The sequence below is a fragment of the Panthera leo genome, chromosome B2 (genome assembly GCF_018350215.1).
Source record: "Panthera leo isolate Ple1 chromosome B2, P.leo_Ple1_pat1.1, whole genome shotgun sequence".
Lineage (NCBI taxonomy): Eukaryota > Metazoa > Chordata > Mammalia > Carnivora > Felidae > Panthera > Panthera leo.
Window position 1 is genome coordinate 25,117,542 of NC_056683.1, and position 21,664 is coordinate 25,139,205.

General features: G+C 44.7%; 1 protein-coding gene across 7 annotated transcripts in view; it reads left to right on the forward strand.

Annotated features, from left to right (window-relative positions):
* SLC22A23 (solute carrier family 22 member 23) overlaps positions 1–21,664 on the forward strand; it is a 181,856-nt gene that overhangs the window by 103,877 nt on the left and 56,315 nt on the right. For 3 of the 7 annotated variants that reach the window (XM_042938047.1, XM_042938048.1, XM_042938046.1), the window contains one exon: positions 6,508–6,623. The exons of 3 other annotated variants lie outside the window; for them this stretch is intronic. In XM_042938047.1, coding sequence (XP_042793981.1) covers positions 6,508–6,620 — 113 coding nt within the window. In that variant the 3' untranslated portion in view covers positions 6,621–6,623. Of the gene's footprint in view, positions 1–6,507; positions 6,624–21,664 lie in introns of those variants that run through there. One more of the 7 variants, XM_042938051.1, reaches the window with a different exon arrangement.

Here is a 21,664-nt window from a genome sequence, read left to right on the forward strand (position 1 = left end):
AGGAGGTGCTGGAATTCTAGCCACTATAGGAGTAGAATGCCAGCAGAAGGGTTTCAATAGCAACTTGATGGTTGAGGAATGATCTTGTAAGCTCTGTGGCAGATTTGGAGGGGGAGAAGAAGGGGACCCACATGAGCTGGAGCAGTAGGACAGAAATGGGGAGGATAGTCAGATCTAAGATCTGTAGGGAGAAATCTTGCTGGATCCAAAGACAGAGTCCTGACAGGGGGAGGAAGAGGCCCCCAGCTCTCACCTGGGGTGGTGAAGGGGTGTGTATGCCATTAACAGATGTAAGAGGTCAGCAGAAGAGTTGACTTCTGTGGAGGAGGGCAGGGGCAATGGGCAATTTCGTTTCAGATGTTGAGTATTGGGTTTTCAACACGGCAGAAACTTGCAAGCTGAGAAGCAGAGATGTAGAGCTGGAACTTAGAGGGAAGACAGTGCTGGCAGGGCACAGTGGCATCCTTCACGTACCAGAGGGGAGTCCGTGCCTCTAAAGGACAGCAGCCCATCTCTGGCTTTGAGCAGCTGGAGCACAGAAGAGGTTCAGTGGTACCAGGGTGAACTGCACCCAGGTTGTAAGTAGTCTCTGTGCCCAACATGGGTGTTGAACTCACAACCCCGAGATCAAGATTCCTGTGCTCCACCAACTGAGCCAGCCAGGCACCTGTGAAACACTTCACATGCTTGGATAGAAGCCCTTTAGTAGCCCAGGGCAGCTGACAGCAAAGCTGGGTTCCATGTCACTTCAGGGTCATGTGGTGTGTTCTCCAAAACCAAAGAAGCCTACTTTAGCATGCTTTAGAGAATAAAAGACCCCCAAATAAGGGAAAGGCTCATCTGTATGTATAGTAGGTTATAAATACAAAACAAGAACAAAACTGAAATCTGTTTACCATCAGGTAGGCAGTTCTTTTACAATGATTATTTGGGGGCAGAACAATTATTTGGGGTTTCTAAGCAATGGGAACGTATTACTGTCGTCAGCTGCTCAGATCACATGGACCATGCCACCTCGCATTTGTGTGAATACAAGTCCCACTTCTTATCCTGGGAAAGATGGCATGTTTTTAGAAATCTAGGCTACGTGTACTTTCTTTATAATTTAAAAGTGAGTGGTTTCCTGCTAAGAAACTATTTTCTTCGGGTGAGTAAAGATGGATCGCACGAAACTAAACACGTGTCTTCGGATTTTTTTCTCCATCATTGAAGTCTCTGTGGCCATTGAAACCCTTCCGTGCTCATTCCCCAGATGCTGATGCCTGGATTCTCCTGGATTTGAGAACATAATAGAAGTGGCACTAAAGTAGAAGAGTATAAAGAATTCTGACCAAGCCATGCATTCATCACATTTGGATGAGGGACATATTTATTACAGACTTAGCAATGGATCTTTTGTCAAGTATTGGACGATAAAGAGCCATTTTCTTTGTATAATGGAAGCTTACTCAGTGAGGGGTCCCCTTGTTTCCTGACACTTAATATTTATTGAATGATTTACCAAGAGTACAGAGATGGCTGCCTCAGCCCAGGTTCCCAGAGCTGCCTAAAGACAAAGCAAAACAAAAACAAACAAACAAAACAGAGCTTCCTGTGAATTTGCTTATAGCTACACAAGCACCTTCATTCTGTTTTAAGGAGGCAGCTGGCAGATAGCTTGCAAGAAGCTTGTTCCTGAAGTTATTTATAAAGATCAAAGGTTATGATATTGAGGGAGGGGTATGTGATTGCATAATGATTACTTATTTCAATATGCTTAAAGTTTGAAATTGGTTCTTTTAAGATGTGCTGGCCATTTCTACCTCGAGAAGAAGGACCTTTATGAATCATTCCCTGCATTCAAATTAGTTTTGCTTTAACATTCAAAGAAACTCCAAACATTCTAGAATTGTTCTTAGTTGTCCAGGAAACTTAGAACCCCCATGCAGTCTGGTTCTAGAGTCCAGGCAGGATCTTAACCACAGAGTTGTGTCGAACACCATTGCTTGTATGCTTTGAACTCTTCAGTAGAGCATTTACTGGATTCATTTAAGGGGTCCAGGGGGGCTTCTATATCTGTTGTGTTTTATTTCTTATCCTCACTTAAGCAAAGGTGGAGAGGGAAGATGACAAATGGAAAGATTTGACCAAGCCAAATGTTGGACACCCAAATGTTTTCTATTATCTCTTATACTTTTTCCATTATACAGTTGACCCTTGAACAACACAGGTTTGAACTGTGTGAATCCACTTATACGTGTTTTTTTTTTTTCCAATAAATACAATGCATTAATGTAAATGTATTTTCTCTTCCTTACTATTTTTTTAATAAAATTTTTTCTGTAGATTACTTTATGGTAGGAGTACAGTATATAATACATGTAACATAAAATGTGTGTTAATTAGGGGCTCCTGTGTGGCTCAGTCAGAGAAGTGTCTAACTTTGGCTCAGATCATGATCTTGTGGTTCATGGGTTCAAGCCCCACATCAGGCTCTGTGCTGACAGCTCAGAACCTGGAGCCTGCTTTGGATTCTGTGTCTCCCTCTCTCTCTGCCCCTCCCCTGTTCACACTCCATCTCTCTCTGCTTCTCAAAAATAAATTAAAAACATTAAAAAAAATTTTTTTAATGTGTGTTAATTTACTGCTTATGTTACCAGTGAACGATAAGCTATTGGTAGTTAAGTTTGGGGGAAGTCAAAAGTTATGTGTGGATTTTCAATTGCATGAGGGTGTCAGTTCCCCTAAATCCCTTATTGTTCAAGGATCGACTGTACTTGAAATATTTCATGATGTGAAAAAAATTCAAGTTCAATTTGACCTTTGTATTTATATTTTCTTGCAAATGTCTTTACTTTGACACTTTAACATCAGAGTTTAGATCAGCATTGTCTAATAGAATACTTGAAATGTGGCTAGTGCAACTGAACAACTACATTTTAAATTTTATTTAATTTCAAGTTTATTAAATTTAAGTTTAATTTCAACTTTATTAAATTTAAGTTTAATTTTAAATAGCCATATGTGGCTGCCATAGTGGACAGGTGCAGTTCTGGAAGAAAAATCTGCAAAAACCAGGATAGTCCTTCAGTGCTATCAGAGACTGGGCTGTATATTCTAATTTGTGAATCATTCCTTAGGAAAAAAAAAAATCCTCTTAAAGGCTTATTAGGAATTAATGAACCAGTCTAAAATTTACCAAAGGAAATAATATCCTAAATATTTATAGAATGTAAGTTCCTTCCAGTGCCTTATTGTACTTCTCCTTGTCCTTTTCCAGATGAAACCTCTTGTTCCCTTCCTGGTAAGAGCTACTCTCTAGCAGATACTAGTGTTTGACAAAGATTAGCTCTTCACTAGGTTTAACTGCATCCTAGTCCCTGAGGTCATCAATCAGTGTCATTATGTTTGGAAGCAGATGGACAATTCAAAAGCAACCTATGGTCCTTAGACATTTGACTGGTTGCTGAGTGTTTAATTATGTCTCGGCAAACACTGGCTAGAGCCCTCGTTGATAAGTGTAGTTTATTAAGGGCTGGTCTTGTTAACAGTCCTGGTGATAAATTGTGCTAGTCTTATTGAAAAGACATGACTAAAAGGAAGCTAGTGTGTTTGGAGGATGGGTTGTTTGCTTTGTTCTGAAAGGATAAATATGGTGTTTAAAATCAAAAGCTCTGAATTCTGGATATCATAAACCATATGACCTGAGGCCTAGTTGGTAACCAATCTCCTGGGACCACCCTGTAAAATGGGATTAATTCTTGTTTACATGACAAGAATATGGTTAGGACTAAATGCAGGGATGCAGCTGACTGTGTTTGCTAATGAAGGAGTCCAGAATATACCACTGTGGCATAAGGGTTATTTTGAGATGAAGACACTTGAGAATTGATAGATGCAGGACGAGGCTTTCTCTGTGCTCCCCTTACTGCCTAAAAGCAGATCCTTCCAAAAGAATTCAACTGTCATAAATCCTTCTTTAAGAGAAGCTTCCTGCACCAGAGAGAGGAGTGACCCTGTCACCAGAGATGAGAAATTGCTTAAATAGGCTTTACTAAAACAAACTTCGCCTTTCAATGCTTTCATCCATCTGTTTTGCAGTCATTTGCCACCATTTACTTGTTAAAATCCTAACTCCCTCCCCATGTTAAGATGGTAGATAAGCCCCTAAATTCTAACCACTTCTTTGAGCCACCTTCTTTATGATCCCTTGCAAGCACACGTTCACCAACAAACTTTGTCTTTTCTCTTGCTAATCTTTTGTCGGTTTAATTTACAGTCCCCAGTGATTGAATCTAAGAGGATATATAAAAGTTTTTCCTCCCCAACACTAATAGGTGAAGGTGTTCTTTGTACAGTAGTGGTTTGTGATGGATGGAAAATCCCAGCAATTTTGCTGACACTTGATGACAAAAGTTCTCAAACTTTAATGTGCATCAGAACCTCTTGGGCCCCCTGTTAAACTCTGGCCTCTGGGGTTCTACCCCGAAAGTATCTTGATACTGTAGGTCTGGGCTTAGGGCCCCAGGGAAGTCTGATGCAGAGGGTTAAGGAACCCACACTTCAAGAAGCACTGTTTTCAGGGACCTCTGCATATAGGAAGATCAAAAAGTGTAGGCAATGACCCAGGATGGCCCAACCTTGCATGGTTTCTGGGCTGTACTTCATTCTGAATTTCCATTTTAAGTTTAGGGTTTGGTTTATTTCACTTTGTTAGCTACGGTTAAATAACAAAAATTCAACGGAGTAAATTTTAAAGCTCTAGTTGGCTTTATTAATTGATTTGTGATGCAGGCAGCCTCCCATGTAGCAAGTAGAGGGCAGCTCCGATGAGTTGTACAAATTGGAAGGCTTATAGGAAGGAGGGTGGTACAGGGAAGAGATTAGCAAAATGAACAAAGAATTGTTGGGGCACCTGGGTATCTCAGTCGGTTAAGCATCCAACTTCGGCTCAGGTCATGATCTCGCAGTCTGTGGGTTTGAGCCCCGCGTCGGGCTCTGTGCTGACAGCTCAGAGCCTGGAGCCTGTTTCAGATTCTGTGTCTCCCTCTTTCTCTGACCCTCCCCTGTTCATGCTCTCTCTCTCTCTCTCTCTCTCTGTCTCAAAAATAAATAAATGTTTAAAAAAAATTTTTTTAATAGAATAAAAAAAAAGAATTGTTTCAGGCAAGGTCACCTTCCCTTAGGGGGAAGTGCTGGGGGTCTTATTAGGTGGACTACTTCATCCTCCTTTGGGGGATGGAGAGGGCCCACGTGACAGATTGATTGGTGTGACCAGAAAATTCCAGACTCAGTGGTGAAGAACACATTTCTGGGGGAGGTTGAAACTGCAATTAGGTTAGGTATTAAGGCCCAGTTTGGTGACTTGGCCTGGCAAAAATGACTCCATTTTGGGCCTGTGGTTTTCTTTTTAACACTACACAAAGACTTTTTGAAAGAGTTGAATTATGATAAGGAGATATATATCCTTGAAATATCAAACCATAACGAGTTGATTTGAAATTCAGAGCCCCACTGTAGCTGGGGCACAGGGATGTGGGAGCATCTGGCTCTGGGGGGTCCCAGATGGACTAGGTTCAGCCACTCACTGCTGACAAAATCCACAGGCAGAGAGATGAGGGGTCATGATGCAAGAAAGGAATTTATTTCCATGAGGCCAACACTGGGAGGACGTGGACTAGAGTCTCAAAGACTGTTGCCAAAGTACTGACAATCCTAGCAAGTTTAAGTCAGGAAGATGTGGGACAGAGATGGGCAGGTGCCTGCAGGTGGGCCATGAAGGTCAGGTGGGGTGGCTGTGGGATCAGTCACAGGGGTCTTGATGGCTCAGGACAGCCCTTGATGCTCAAGGGGGTAGTTTTGGCTCCCACAGGGAACACGGTGTCTTCTGCCCCAGTTCAGAGATGAGCAGGAATGAAGAACTTAATCAGTTAGAAAGTACTGACAACAGAATGCAGGTGCCAAAGTCCTCTTTCATCAGCTTGAAACAAAATGGTCACTAAAAATAAGTTTTCACTCTGACACCCCTAGCACTTAAACCGACACTATTTACCTAAAGGAAGAAAATGCTAGCTTTGGAATTGTTAAATCTAGATGATCTTCCTACCTCCACAAGTCAGATTGCTTCCTGTCTCCCTGAACCAAAGTTTAGGTGCACCTGAGTGGCTCAGTCAGTTAAGCACCCAACTCTTGGTTTCGGCTCAGGTCATGATCTCATGGTTCGTGGGTTCAAGCCCCATGTCAGGTTCTGCAGCTGGCAGCACAGAGCCTTCTTGGGATTCTCTCTCTCTTCCCTCTCTCTCTGACCCTCCCCTGCTCTGTCTCTCTCAAAACAAATAAATAAACTTAAAATATATATATGTTTAATCACTTAGGCCCTAGGAATTGTTTATGAAATGAGAGAAGTACATGGAGATTAGTTATATGACTTAAAAAAAAAACTGTTAACTTTTCTTTGAAAGTATTTACTTCAATTATTTATTTGGCATAAAGCACATCACTCGAATTTTATTTTTTTCCCCAAACCAGGCATGGGCTGGAGCTGTTCTCCATTTGTATTTCGTGGCCAAGCGGGGCTTCGGCTTCTCTCCCTCTGCCCCACCCCCAACTCTGGCAGGAAAGCCATGGCTTTGGTCTCATAGATGGTAAATGAATTGTTCACTTGGTTTCTGCTCTTTTGCCTCCTTCTCTTCTGTCAACTTTGTCAAAGGCAGCCCAGCATGAGTCAGGAGTGCTGGCTGAACATTTACCCCCAGAGTCTGGGAGTGTTTTGTGTGGTGGCATTTCCATGTGAATGTCGTCTGATACCACAGAAATGATTAACCAGGGACTGCTGCATCACCTCCAAGGTGCTGTAAATGGAATGGCTTCTTCTGTGTTTTTATGTCCTGGGCCGAAGAGACAGGGGGAGAGAGAACAAAACAAACCCACCAAAGGAGTTTTTCAGTGAGGTCGGACAGTTGTCTTACCAAACATGAGCATCAGGTGTGCCCTCGCAACTTCCAAATGGCCCCTTGGGCCATATAAAAGGTAGACTTCTGGAATAACATCTTTTGAACAACAAAAACAACAAATTTCTGTGGCGTAACTTTTCTAAACTTTAAATCCTTTGCATTTAAGGTTTTCCTCCCAACTCAATATGAGGGAATGCTTTCTGAGAAGCTCGTCCCACTGGGAAGAGCATTTGTGAATGGGCGAGCCTGTCTAAGGCATTAATGTGCAGAATATTTCTCTTCACAAAATAGTATGTGTTCTGAACATTTTTCTTTCAGAACCAAGCACTCACAGGAGCCATATAATCCCTGACTTCACAGCAGGCCGTTTTCAATAGTATAAAATGATCGGAAGGCATTGTTGCGTGCAAAATGTGATTTTAATGACCATGTGCACACGGAAAATAAAAGACAGGCCTCCTGACCGCTCAGCTTTCCCCCTAAAGAAAGAATGTAGTGTGAAAAAACTGCCCTTTTAAACATAAATATTCCAGACCTATATTATCTCCATTTCTGCTTTTCCAACTACTAAATGTGTCTGTTCCAAGTGGATCTGCATCAAAATCCACAAATATCTTGGGGAGATCCCCCTGCTCTCCCATTTTCAGCACATTGTGGGGCTGTGTGTTCTCCGTCAACCCCTGTCTGTTTTCCATAAGAATTGCACTCTGTTGCTCTGTAAATTTGCTATGGCAATTGTCTCATCCTTTTTCACATAGGACCTTGGAAATCTTTTCTTTTTTCCCCCTTTACACAGTAGATCATTTAGCAAGGCCTTTATATTGTGGTTAGAAATCCAGTCATTTTGGAAGTTGCCATTCTTATGCAAAAAGTCCCCAACTTTTGCAAGAGTTAGAGACTTTTATAAAAGTTCTTTTATATCATGGTTAACCTGGAAGTAAAGGGACATTTTTGTCACAGCCTCTGTTATGGTTGTGAACAGGCCCCCTGGCCAGCCCACAGTCGAGCTGTGTCCTTGAATTATACTGATGTGCTATGTCAAGGGACTATCATTCATTTTCTTCAATTCTTGCTCCCATTCTTCCAGATGGTACCTATGATCATTTCATAAGAGAGACAGGAGTACGCGAAGTACCGTGCTTAATGCCACTCACTTGGTACCTAAGTGGAAGATGGAAAGTCCAACCAACTTCAAAGCTTCCATTCTCTCCACTGCCTTCTCCAGTCTGTCACGCTTGGATAAAACTGTTTTTGTAGGAGAGCCTATGGGGAAGCAAGAAAAAGAAGGTGGATTCTCGTGGATACAGTCATTTTTAATCCCATACATCTGTCTACATCAGGAGGCCAGCCTTTGGGCATATATCCGAAAGCATTATGAGTTGGAAAGCTGAAGTTCTCACCCCAGGAGGCATGGGGCCAGGGCTCGGGAACTCAGCTGCACTGGGGAGTGGGCAGGAAACAAAAAGCTTTAGAGCAAAGCTTGACACAGTCTTTGAAGACGGATCATCATCTGTCTCCATCGAAGGCCTGTGCACACGGTGCTGTATTATTGGGTTAGGGATAGCATGGGGAGGGCAGGGGAAAGTATACTAGTTTTCTTTTTAATCAGAATTGGCGGGGAGTTTTAAGAGATGTGAAACCCTGATTGGCAGGCAGGAAGCTGGCATGGATTTGAGTTGTGATGGGAATAATAGCCACAGAGCCATTGTGTCACCTAAGGGATGACCGACTACCCTCTCCCTTGACCCTCCCTTTCTCTGTGTGTTCTCTCCACACCCCATCATGTGGCACTGCCACCACATCTCTTAGGTTTCAGCTTAGGGATTCATGTTCTCTATTAAGCCCTCCTGTACCCCCACTCCCTGCAACTCTCCCCCTGAAGCCCCTACCTTGATATCTCTCTTGCCTCTTATTCTCTATCTTATCATTCTTGCTGGAATAGCACTCTGGGCTGGAAAGAGCCAATGTTCTCAGACAAAAGGAGAAAATTCAAATGTCTACATCTTCTTGTACAATTGAACACTTTTATTTTTGCACACACACTTTTCTTTCTCAACATTGTTCCTTTTTAATAATTATTACCAAAAAAAATCATCACACAATTATAAAATGTTACAATTTTAAGAATGCAGGGGCACCCAGGTGGCTAAGTCGATTAAACATCCGACCTTGGCTCACAGTTCATGATCTCACAGTTTGTAAGTTCAAGCCCCTCATTGGGCTCTGCAATGACAGTGTGGAGCCTGCTTGGGATTCTCTCTGCCTCTCTCTCTGCCCCTTCCCCACTAGCACTCTCTATCTCAAAATAAATAAAACTTAAAAGAATGCAACTGTAGGAGAGGAAAAGTCTTTTCCTTTACTCTCTTAGATTCAATTATCTGGGGCCGTGTAAGTTAAATTGACAAAAGGCAGATTAACAAGAGAAAAGACAAAAAAATTTTATTTGATGTTAATATTGTAAGTTTTGTGTGTACGTAAGGTCTCACAGAAAATAAAGTGAAAACCCAAAGAAGCGTTAGCTCTGAGAGGTTATATATAATTTTAACAAGGGGCAATAATAGCAATAATATATGGAGATGGAGAGGTTACCTGCAAAAGAAAAAGGTTTAGATTTCTAAGATTGGTCAGTTGTGGAGATGTAACTATGTGGGGGAAAGCAATGGGAGATAAGGGCAACTTCAGAGAGTTGTGTTATGAGGACTCTAGTTGGTGGCATCTCCAGTGACAAGAGTCATCTCGTTTCCTCATCCAGGAAAGGGAAAGGGGGGACACCTTCAGAAAAGCAAATGTATTGCCCTGCTTTAGGCAGAAAGGAGGGGGGCAGGGGCACCTGGGTGGCTCAGTGGGTTGAGTGTCTGACTTCGGCCCAGGTCATGATCTCGCAGTTCATGGGTTTGAGCCCCATGTCGGGCTCTGTGTTGACAACTGGGAGCCTGGAGCCTGCTTCCAATTCTGTGTCTCCCTCTCTCTCTGCCCTTCCCCTGCTTGTGTGCTCTCTTTCTCTCTTTCTTGCTCAGAAATAATAAATGAATAAATTTTACTTAAAAAAAAAAGGAAGGCCGAGAAGCTTTTCCTGTATCTGATGTTTCTCAGCTGCCTTTAGCTCAAAGCAGTTTTTCCACCAAAGTGGCATATCTTGGAGTGGCAAACTCAGATCTCCAACGTTCCTTTTACAAATGAGAAAACTAAGTGCCCAGGGGAGTGCTCGAGGGTCACTGAGGCAGAGCCGAGCCTGGGGCCTTGCTGGACCTTTCTCCCACTCTGGCTGTCTACACCCTTTGTAGAGCGTGTGCACACCAGCACACAGGGAATACTGACCCGAGTCCTGTGCCTTCCTCTCCTATTACCATTCCACTGGGACTCCACAGAGACCTGGGCTTCAAATCTGCCCCTTCCCTTCACCAGCTGTATGTTTGTGAGCCAGTCAAGTAACTTTGCTGAGCCTCACATAAGAATGTTAACACCTAGGAGCACCTAGGTGGCTAGTCTGTTAAGCATCTGACTTCAGCTCAGGTCATGATCTTACTGTTTGTGGGTTCAAGCCCCACGTTAGGCTCTGTACTGACAGCTCAGAGCCTGGAGACTGCTTTTGGTTCTGTGTCTCCCTCTCTCTCTGCCCCTCCCCTGCTCACTCACACACGGTCTCTCTCTCTCTCAAAAATAAATAAACATTAAAAAAAAGAATATTAACACCTACCTAAGAGGGGGGGTGTGCAGATGAAATTTAAACAAGATGTGTGTATAGTACCCCACCCCACTGCGCATGAATCTGTGTGCATTACTGAGCCTGTCGCAGCCTGTTCATTCATTGGCACAAAACAGATCATAATCACACACTTTCGAGTTTCCCTGCAAGAATACAAAGAAAAAAAAAATAAAAATACAAGGTGCCATGCGCAGTGACTGGCAAATAGAAGCCCTCTGTAAATGGTACATGTGTCCCCCACCCCCAGCACCACCGTAGGAGCTCAGTAAATATCCATCGGAAGCCCTAGTGGGGGAGGGGGAGATTCTCTAACAAATAGGCCTGCAAGCTCTTCTGTTGTAGAACAGCTTTGAGAAGCTCATCACATCTGTGTTTGGTGCAAAGAGCCCTCCCAGGCTCTACTCATGATGGATCCTCATGCCCTCACGTCAGTGTGCTTCTTAATAAAAAGCTACAGTCCTTAGTTTACCAGATTCTCTGGCTCCTGTAGAAAATTGTGCCTCTCTCATTCCTGTGTTTTAAGTCAGCAGACACTTACTGAGCATCTGGCAGGTGCTGAATGCAATGCTAGATATGATGGAGGACGCAGAGAGGGGCAAGCATGCATTCTTCTTCTCAAGGATCCCGCGTCCGCACAAGGGGAAGGCTGTGTAAGAGCTGCTAGAATGCACTGGCCGAGTGCTCTGGGGTCCAGAAGGAAGAGGTTGCATCTGGCTTGGCCGTCAGGGAAGGTGCAGAGACAGCTGGGCCTTAGAAGGTGGGTAGACAGAGGCATGGCAGCTGGGAAGGGCAAGGGTGGAGGGCACAGTGTTAAGGCTTGGAATGGCCTGATTTGCCCGGCATATTGAGTTATGCGGGGAGAGCAGAGAATGAGAGAGAAATGCGCCAGGAAGGCGAAATCAGAGAGAACTGTCAACAGCATGCTCAGAATTTGGACTTGACTGGGCATTTTCAGTAATAGTGAAATATAACGGAGCCATGCTTTAGGGTCAGTAGTCTATCAGCACTCTCAGACGAATTTAGAGGAGAACCTTCTTGAGAAGCTATTGTAACAGTCCAAGTGAGAAACAACACGGGTAGCAGAGGAATCGTGCCATGGAGACTCTGTCTTCTGCCTCCAACCACCTGGAGTGGATGGCCAGGAGGACATTCTGGGAGCATTTGCCATCTGCCGAGTTGAGTGACTTGCACATCTCTGTGTGTGCACTCTCCATAGCTTCCAAGAGCCACCTGTAGGATACGGCAGAGCAGTACTTGAACATAGTGCCCCCCCAGGGGCTGGCTTGGAGTCTGCTGTGTTATAATCTCCTACGTCCTAGAGCTGGAGGGACAGACAGAGTCCCCCCAGGAGAGACAAGCACCTGACTTCCAGGAGAGAAGAAGCGCACACTCCCTGTTAGAAAGGCGAGGCCCCTGACTAAGGTTTAAGAGGATGAATGGTTGCCTCGAGGCCATACCACTGTAATTGGGGTCACTGTAGGGCAATACCCAGTGGAGTAAACTTGAGTCTGGCTGTGGAAGAGTTTGGCAAACTGGTGGGGGATTTAAGCTGAGGAGTATTCTGTTACTTGAAGTTTATAAAGATGTTACTCAGCATCTATTAACTGAGCCCGCACTGTGCATGCAGCAGGACATGGGTGTGATGAACACCGTGTGACCTTTGGAGTTCCCTAGATTGGACTTCAGAGCCGTGCCCTGTGAGGCTTTGTTCCCTCTTGGGACAAGAGGCTTTGCCACAGAGGAGGCGTTGTCTCACAATTTCCCAGGCAGGACTTGGCCAAGAACTAGTGCTCTGTAGTGTCAAATTCCTCACCTCCCCTCCCTCAACCCACATACAAGAAATTCAGAGTCAAACACCAAGTAGAGCAAACTGTCAGAAACAAGATGGCAGGGGTGCCTGGGTGGCTCAGTCAGTTAAGCGTCCGACTCTTGGTTGCAGCTCAGGTCATGATCTCACAGTTTTTGAGTTCAAGTCTCGCACTGGGCTCTGCGTTGTCGGTGCAAAGGCTGCTTGGGATCCTTCCTCCTTCTCTCTGCCCGACCTACCGTGCTAGTGCTCTCTCTCTTTCTCTCAAAATAAATAAATAAACTTAAAAAAGAAGAAGAACAACAACAACAACAAAACAAAACAAACAAGATGGCCCTGGGGCAAGATGGCAGTGGAACTTAGAACATCTCAGAACATCTTAGAACATCTCACACTCACTTCTGCTGAGAATACTGCACTTGGTTTGGGAGGAAAACCACTTGTTACTCCTTCTGGCCAGTATATGCCCTCACCACAGATCTAGTTCTTGAAAATCCCTTCCCAGTTGCTGGCCTGATCTGACCCTTTGTTTAGTTGGTTGATGTTCTTAGGTTGAATTGAGTACAAGGGGGTTTTCCAGTTTGGTGGAGGGGGAGAGAGCTAATTTTAACTGCCATGTGGCACGTCAAGTTTAATTTTTGTTTTTATTGTAATCTCCATTTAAAAATAAACCAGAAGCAATCCAAGTGACTTGTATTCTCCATAAGCGAGGCAGTAAAGCCCAGAGAGTCCCCGGCTTAGAATTCATGTTTGCTTTTGCTACCAGCTAACTCTGTGACCTTATTTTCCCCTTGAATAAAACGAGCAGTTTGGTGAGGTTCAGTGGCTGCAGGCTGCCAGTGAGTGGCCAGACCCTGACCCTAGGTATGTTTTGTGTGACCCAGACAGTGTTTTATTTTCTAATTGAATTTAAAGGCCTTTAAATGGGTGAGCACTGGGTGATTTGCCACAGGCCCCACCCCCCCATGCCAGGTCAGTTTCGCACGTTTCTTATCTGCCTGGCATTTGACTCCAGCAGCACTGGTGGGTGTTCTCTGAGTTTCCTTTCATCTGAAATAGACTAAGAGTTGAATTTCTTTGCAACACCAGGTCTTTTGTGCCTCTGCCTGCCTTGCCCTTTGGGCATTGGAAGAACTATTTTCTTCAATAGGGAAAATAAATCACATGTCTGGTGATAGGAAAAAAGCAAGCATCCAGTCTTGCCACAGCCAGTGGGCCAACAGGTATTATAAGTTGTAAGGTAGCTTTGTTTTGTTTTGTTTTTTTTTAATGTTTATTTATTTATTTATTTTTGAGGAAGAGAGAAATAGAGCATGAGTGGGGGAGGGACAGAGAGAGACTAAGAGAGAGACAGAGAATCTCAAGCAGGCTCCACACTGTCTAATGCAGGGCTTGAACTCACAAACTGTGAAATCATGACCTGAGCTGAAATCAAGAGTTGGCCACTTAACCAACTGAGCCACCCAGGTGCCCCGGTTTTAATATGCTAATGCTACAAAGGAAGAGTCAGTTGTGAGATCTCAGGCTTGAGGTGTATAAAACTTTGCCTACGTTGTTCAGAGCACTGGCTTGCAAAGTGTGGTCCCTGAACCTGTAGCATCTGTAATACCTGGGAATTTATTAGAAATGTAGATACTGGGACCCTGAATCCAAATCCCCAGACATGGGACCCAGAAATCTGTGTTTTGTCACCTTGAAAATAGAATGATAAAATAGTACCTACCTCATAGGCTGATTAGGAGGATAAAATGATATAATATTTGTAAAGTCCACTACAATAGTTCTTACAGTTAGCAGAATCACTACAGGGTTTGTTAACACAGATTACTGGACTCAACCCCAGATTCTGATTTGCTCAGTCGTCTGGAGAAAGGCCCTAAAATTTGTGTGTCCATCATGGTCCCAAGTGATGCTGATGCTGCTGGTCTGGGTCCACATTTGAGAACCAGCCTTTTTATAGACACTCTCACCCGGGTGATAAGTCATCAAGGAGAACTGGGGGAGTAAGGATTGCTATTCAGTATAAGCTGGTCAGGCAGAAAGCTTCCCTGATGAGGTGACGCTTGGACACAGACCCAAAGGAAGGGAGGACAGACCGCTGTGACTCTAGGGAGGGTGCTCCAAGCACAGGGGACAGACAGAAGTGCAGCAAAAGGCCAGTGTAGCCAAAGTGGCATGATGGAGGGGGAAAGTTGCAGATGAGGAGGTCTGAGGGGTGAGGGAGGGGTGGAGATCACATGAGGTCTTGAGTTATTGTGAAAGGCGTTGTTTTGCTCTGAGTGCAGTGGGAGGGTGACATGACGGGTGAAATTATCCATCACCCAGAGTGATCATGATTATATACTGCTGCCTCTTCTGAATTAACTATATTTCTGGGTGAAGAAATAGACCTCGTTGGTGAGTAAAAGTCCTTTACAAAATAGTTCAAGGTGAAAAAAAATGCACAATGAATGATGGAATTAGAAAGTCACATCACGATTTTGTACCCCCTAATGACATAATTGATAACGGGCATCAATCATCAGAGGATGCCAAAACCAGTAATGGGAATGTTGGTAAATGAATCCAGGACAGGAGGCTGAGAGGCCACCACTGGAATCAGGTGATTAATTTTCACATCATCTGAAGCAGGTGCGCCCCTGGGTGCTGTGAGGTGAAGTGCAAACCCACCCAGGAAACTTTCTTACCAAAAACGTTGAACTTGAGTCCAGTGAGATCTTTTGGTCTAGCTTCCAGTTTAGGGATAAGGAACCATGGGAAAGTAATCCCATAAAACCAGAACCCCTCTGGCTTCTCCAACGGAACCAGGCCATCACAGAGAAGTTGATGGGGAGGGGATTTTCTAGCTTGAAAGAGGCCTAAGAGATGTGCCACATACAGATCTTACTCGGACCTGATTTTTAAAAAGTACACCCACATAGGGACATTTTTGAGGCAACTGAATATTTTGAACACGAACTGGAGAGGAAATAATATCAAATAATTATTATTGATTTTTTTCCAATATGATGACAGTATTGTCTTTATGTAAGAAAATGTCTTTTTTTAAAGAGACATACATTAGTCTTTAGAAGTGAAATGACATAATTTCAAGCATTTGATTTAAAATATGGGACAGACTAAAAGAGAGAAAAGAGCAGAAGAACCAAGAGAAGCAAAATATTGATCATTGCTGATCTTAGCAGATGGTATATGGAGATTGATTACCCTATTCTCTCTTTGTGTATTTGTGAACTTACAAAAGTTCTTTCAGAAACAAGAGAAGATGGGAAGCTAAGAAAATAAGAAAAAAGAAAGGCCTTATTTAGAAAGACTAAGTTACTAATAATTCTTGCCTATTTAGGAAAATTACTCCACAGAGTGAAATGCACTTTTTCTTACTACATGTTACAAGTAATGATACTATGAACTCGTACTGAGATATATTCCATTTACTGTGAACCCAACCCTAAAACTCCTGGTTGCTTGCCAGTCTCATAAAATAACGACAATATCACCAGTCTCTGCCCTCGGACATCTGGGGAGCCAAGTGCATGCCGCTTGAAGTCAGAGCTGTAAGTAATTTAGGACTGTTCTGTTTGGCCACAATTGTTTCAAACAGCAAAGCCTGGGAGGTTTCCATTTGTTCATATTCATAATCTAATTATGCAAACGTGATCAGTTCGTAAGTGTGGTTTTAATCCAAAGCATGGACAGTACCAGAGAAAAGGAAGAGTGAGGATTGTTACTTTGGAACTGCCAGCTGGAAAACCTGGATGATAATTTGTAAAGTGTGGAATTTCTAAAGTGTGGAATTTTAAAGGATGATGATTTCTAAAATCACCACTCTCTGCCTCTGTGCTTTCACTCAGCTTGAATGATCCACAGATCTGAACTGCAGGGATTTCAATGGACTTGAGGCTGTTTTGGTGTTTGAAGTCATTTCTCTCCTTGGATTTTTTTTCTCTTATTAAATACCAGGAAACCAAAAAAGTGGTATTAATTTAAATTCTTCAGCATGTACTGCTGGATGTCAGGCATCACTGTTTTTGGGGTTTTTTTAATGTTTATGTATTCTGAGAGAGAGAGCATGAGGGAGAAGCAGAGAGAAAATCCCAAGAAGGCTCGACTGTGTCAGCACAGAGCCTAATGCGAAGCTTAATCCCACAAATCGTGAGATCATGACCTGAGCCGAAATCGAGAGTCTGGTGCTTAACCGACTGAGCCACCCAGGCATCCCCATCAGTCACTGTTTTTTAAACAGTGTTTCTGAGCAGAAACATTCATAAGCATTTAAACCCCCATGCCTCATTTTGAGTAATTGTAATGTTATTTTAAAAAAACATGAAGTAATAGAAATAATTTATTATCTGGAAAGGAAACTGAACTTTTTACAGTTCATAATTGGGTAGCTGGGTTTTATGGTTAATATTTCTCTCAAATTTTGATCAGCATGTGACTGCGTGCACATGTAAGACTAGCTTCTGCAGATTTACTGACTGATCTCAGCCACCATAACTGATTCCATCATAGAAATCTAAGAAAGGAGGAACAAAAAAGTGACAAATCTAGACAGGAAGAGTCCATGATGCAGCTTTGCATCATGCAGATATCCGAGCCCCTGCTGTGTGCCAGGCACTGTCCCAGGCTCTGGGGAAGGGCAGTGAGCAAAGCTGAAGAAGCCTTGGCCCTCACAGAGCTTAGACTCTGGCAGGACACAGCACAGAGGCCATACACACCAGGGGTTCTGTTTGAAGACAGCGCCTGCCTGTAGCAGAGGGCTGGAGATGCACAGGGGGGACCTGGCTTCAATTCCTGCGTCATTTCTCCCTTAGCTCTGTGATCTTGGATGAGTCACTTAACCACCCTGAGCTTCAAGGTCCTCTTGTGTAAAATGAGCATTAAAAACAATATTTATATCATAGAGTCGTCGTGCAGGTTAAGTGAGTTTAATGTGTGAAAAATGCCTACCAAAGCGTTTGGCCCCCAGTGAGTGGGAGTTGTTACTCAGGCCAGCAGTGGAGACATTATACTAGGTTACTGGACTGGTAATTAATTCAGTACTTCTACATCCGAGCTTTAAATGCCTCTGTCCACATGTCTGGCAGACAGTAGAATGTGATTTGTAAGAAATATGTCAATTTCTGTGCTTTTTATTTTCCCTTTCACTAAGTGGAGAAGGCAGCCTCTCGGACTCTTCTGAGCATTCCTTCATGACAGCAGGTCCTAAATGAAGAGGAAAAGGGAGTTTTCCACAGGGAAGATTCAGAGCTGTTCTGATAATAGCAACCTTTTACAGCCATACCCTCAAATGCTATTTGAGTCGACATGACTGGCAATTTCAGGCCCTCTTCTATAATAAGGAATTCCACAATCACATGCGCAGAGGTCTGTTTTGCAGGATCCTGGGGGGCCCTGTGTCCTCGGCCAGGGCCGTAATTACTGAGTGACACATTCACTTCCAGGCCCGGTGGGTGAGTGGCCAGAAGGAGAGGTTGAGTGCAGTGAGGAGGAGAGAGGCTCACAGGCGTTGGGAGACCGGAGGCCAGTGAGAGATTGGAAGGAATTCTTCTTGCTGGGAAGGGAGGAGGAAGGGGGAGCCTACAGTGGCTCGGGGGCTGCTTGGAGGGGGCTCCGGTGGCCGCTGGGTGGGCAGCAGCAGCCATGACGCTGAGCCGAGTGAGCCAGGCTGGAGGAAGCCAGTACCCGGGTGAGGCGGGTGGTGTTGCCAACGCCTCGTCTCCCAGATGAGGTGGGAGGACACCACTGAGCGAGCAGGGCCTCCTCCCACTGGGCAGTTTTTCTCCAGTGGCTGCAGTGAGTGCGCTTCTGAGCTATTTGATTGATAACAGAGGAGGGTTGGCAGAGGAGAGGGAGAGTGGGCTCCCTTTGAAAGGACCGTGACTTTGGTCAAGTGGCCTCTGAGAATGGCATGCGTTCTTGCATGGGGCTGTGTAGTGTGGTCGGTCTTTATGTGGGCTTGCCCCCTTGCAGGGCCACCAGTCAGAGTGTGCTGTTTCCATAGGTGTCTCATTCCCTGGGCCTTTCCGGGAATCGTGGTTAATTTTGGTGCTTGGATATGGTTTGGGGAAGACGCTGCCCTTTCCTGAACAGGTCTCGTCTCGCCCCCCCTCTCCTCCCTAAACTTGTGCTAACTCATCCTGTGTGGACAGGTGTCTCAGATCCGGTCAGAATAACCTGGGACAGTTCAGCCAGGGAAGCTGCAAAGGCCAAAGTTTCTCATAAACCAGGGTGTGCAACAGAAGTGTGCTCACCCCTTGCCGAACCCGTGAGGAGGAGTGTGTGCTTTTATATGCTCACAGGCCTATCCCCAGTGCAACTGTCTCTGCTCCCTTCCTTAGAAACTCGTGTATGAATTAATCAGGGAGGCAGGAGCGGGCCTGGGCCTGGGCTTCATGGTTAGAATGAAGGACCACAAGGGGGACGTGGATGGCAGGAAGAGAGGGATCTCAGGCTTCGCCCTCCCCCACCATGCCTCACAACCTCAGGTGGGATGAAGGCCCTTCCCAGAAGAGACTCTTTTCTTTTTTTATATATAATTATTTTTTTTAATTTTTATATTTTTTTGAGAAAGAGAGAGTACAAGTGAGCAAAGGGCAGAGAGAGGGAGAGAGACAGAGAGAATCCCACAAAGGGCAGAGAGAGAAGGAGAGAGAGAATCCCATGAGGGGCTTGAGCTCACCTGATGTAGGGCTTGAACTCACGAACCCTGAGACCACGACCTGAGCCAAAGTCACAGGCTTAACCAACTGAGCCACCCAGCTGCCCCCAGAAGATACTCTTCTTCTTTCCAAGGAGTTTTGTCAGCTTTCCCTGGATAGCAGAGACTATTAAAAAATAAGAATCCTATTATGGGGCTTGTACATCATATCACATCGTTTCAGTCAGTTCTGTCCAAATTTTGCCTAAAACACAGGATAGTTTAGGCCCCTGGTGGAAGAACTTCATTCACTGGAGTTAGTCTCTTAGCGACCTGAGCCCACCCAGACCCTTGCAGCAGTGGCCTGAGGTCTGTAAGGACAACAGTAAGTAGGAAGCCTTCTATACCAGTTAGGTATGCGCCAGTGTGAGCCAGGTCCTATTATTATCTGCTATATAGATGACGAAACAGGAGCACAGAGAGGTTGAGTGACTTCACCAGGCCTGGACGAGACAGGAGGAATTTAACCCCCACTGTCACCTATACCTGAGCCTCAACTAAGCTCCCCCTGCAGAGCACACTTCCTTATTCTCTGGTGTAAATATGATCAGTCAACTGCACAGATTCCTTCACTAATTGCCAACTCTGATCCAGAAAAATCCCAGAGACTCATTGTAGGAGAGCTGGGAGCATTTAGCAATCCCAAGAAAATGTAGATTTCAGCAAACATGCACAGAGCTTTTGGAATATGTATTTTAAGAAAGAAAAGGCCCGTGGTTTTTTCACTTACATATTCTAGAAGGATGGGACATGTCTTTTTAAGCCTGGTTCCAAAGTGATTGTTTTTAAATCAAATATTGTTATTCCCAAATCCAGTCAGCAGTTAGGTAAGTGTGCTGACAGGGGTTGGAAGGTGGGGACAGAATATTTCTGGCTGGCAAATACCTTAGACACTGACGCAGAGACGAGCTCTCCCAGCTAATGCCATCACAGACCCTCGTCTCTCCCCTAGTGCTCCTTGGCTGGAAGCTTCTCCACACGTGGAGCATGGCCCTGGTCCAACACTACATCACTTACCCAAGGGGGCCTGAGCAGGAGGTCAGGTGCACCTGCTGCTGAGTGCACATATCCACAAAGACTGCTTTATCTGAACAGGGCATCTTTTTTTTCTAATTAAATTATATAAGCAAGGAGTATCTAGAGTTATTATTTGGCATTGAATACCAGCTAAACCATAGGCTTTTAAAACCCATCAGGCTGAACATTATGATACAGAATAAATGAGACGGCAGAACCTTTGGTCTCAGCCCAAGGAGGACATTGAGGTTCTTGGTGGAACTTCAGGGGTGTTTTCTAGAAGAACTTTCCTCCATGGTTGTCACCTGAACTTCTAGGCTCTGCCTGCAGCACCTCCTAATTATCCAGGTTCCCCTAAAGGTGCCCTGTTGCCCACAGAGTTTGTAGCATTCCTGGTTCAGAGGTCACAGTGGAGCTGGATTTGAGTGCTGGAGCCACCCGGACCCACCCTGGGGACTCTGCACCTTTAAAACCATCCAGACCACATGGCTAATTTCAGCTGCTTCTGCTCTGATGCCATCACTTCGAGCAGGAGGGTGTTTGAAGTTTGGTCCCCTTGAGTATGAAGCTTCTTAGTGGCTCTTGTAGAATCATGGAATTTCCAAGCTGGATGGGACCTTGGAGAGACGTTTGTTCCCTTTTCAGATTGACCCTCAAATCCCTGGTGGGGAGGTTGTCAGTAGGACAGAGCATCCTCTCCTAACCCTGTGCTCCCAAAACAAAAATAAAAGCCATCGTGGTGTTTCTTAGTGCAGAGGGAAACAATGCCACCATCACAGGTTTGACTTAGATGCCCCCTTGAGCTTGGCAGTGCCCTGTGAGGCTGGGGCACCAGGTCCAGGCTGGCCTGGAGAGAGAAGCAGGTAGGAGGTGTCGATCCCCACTGGCAGCACTGTAGGAAGTCCAGGTGGCCGGCTGGGCCAGCGGCTCCTGAGACAAGGCTTCACGGGGAGCCCTGTATGACCCTCCATCAGTACAAGAAGCCTGCCCTCTGTATCAAGGCTCAACCAGAGAAACAGGAGTAGGAGGAGATCTATAGGAAGAGATTTTCTGCAAGGAAGATGCTTACACAACTGTGGGGGCACAGGAGGCAGATCTGAAATCCAGAGGGCAGGCCAGCAAGAAGAACCGGCTGGAACTGAGCAAAGAGTGAAGCTGCTGTCCACAGGCAGGATATTTTCTTTTTCCTCCGGGAAGCCTCAGCTCTATTTGCTAAGGCCTTGCAACTGATTGGGTCAGGCTCACCAAGATTAGGATAATCTCCCTTACTTAAGGTCAACTGATTATGGACTTTAATCACAGATATAAAATACCTTGATAGTAGCACCTCAATTACTATTAATTGAATACCTGAGACTGTAGCCTAGTCACACTGACCCATCACTCTGACCTTCACATCCTTCTTCTAAGGAGCAGCTGTGGGCCAGCTAATGACCCCCCCACACACACTTTGATGTCTGGTTCCCCTTGGGTCTTTGTCCTCCCTCACATGGAGCAACTGA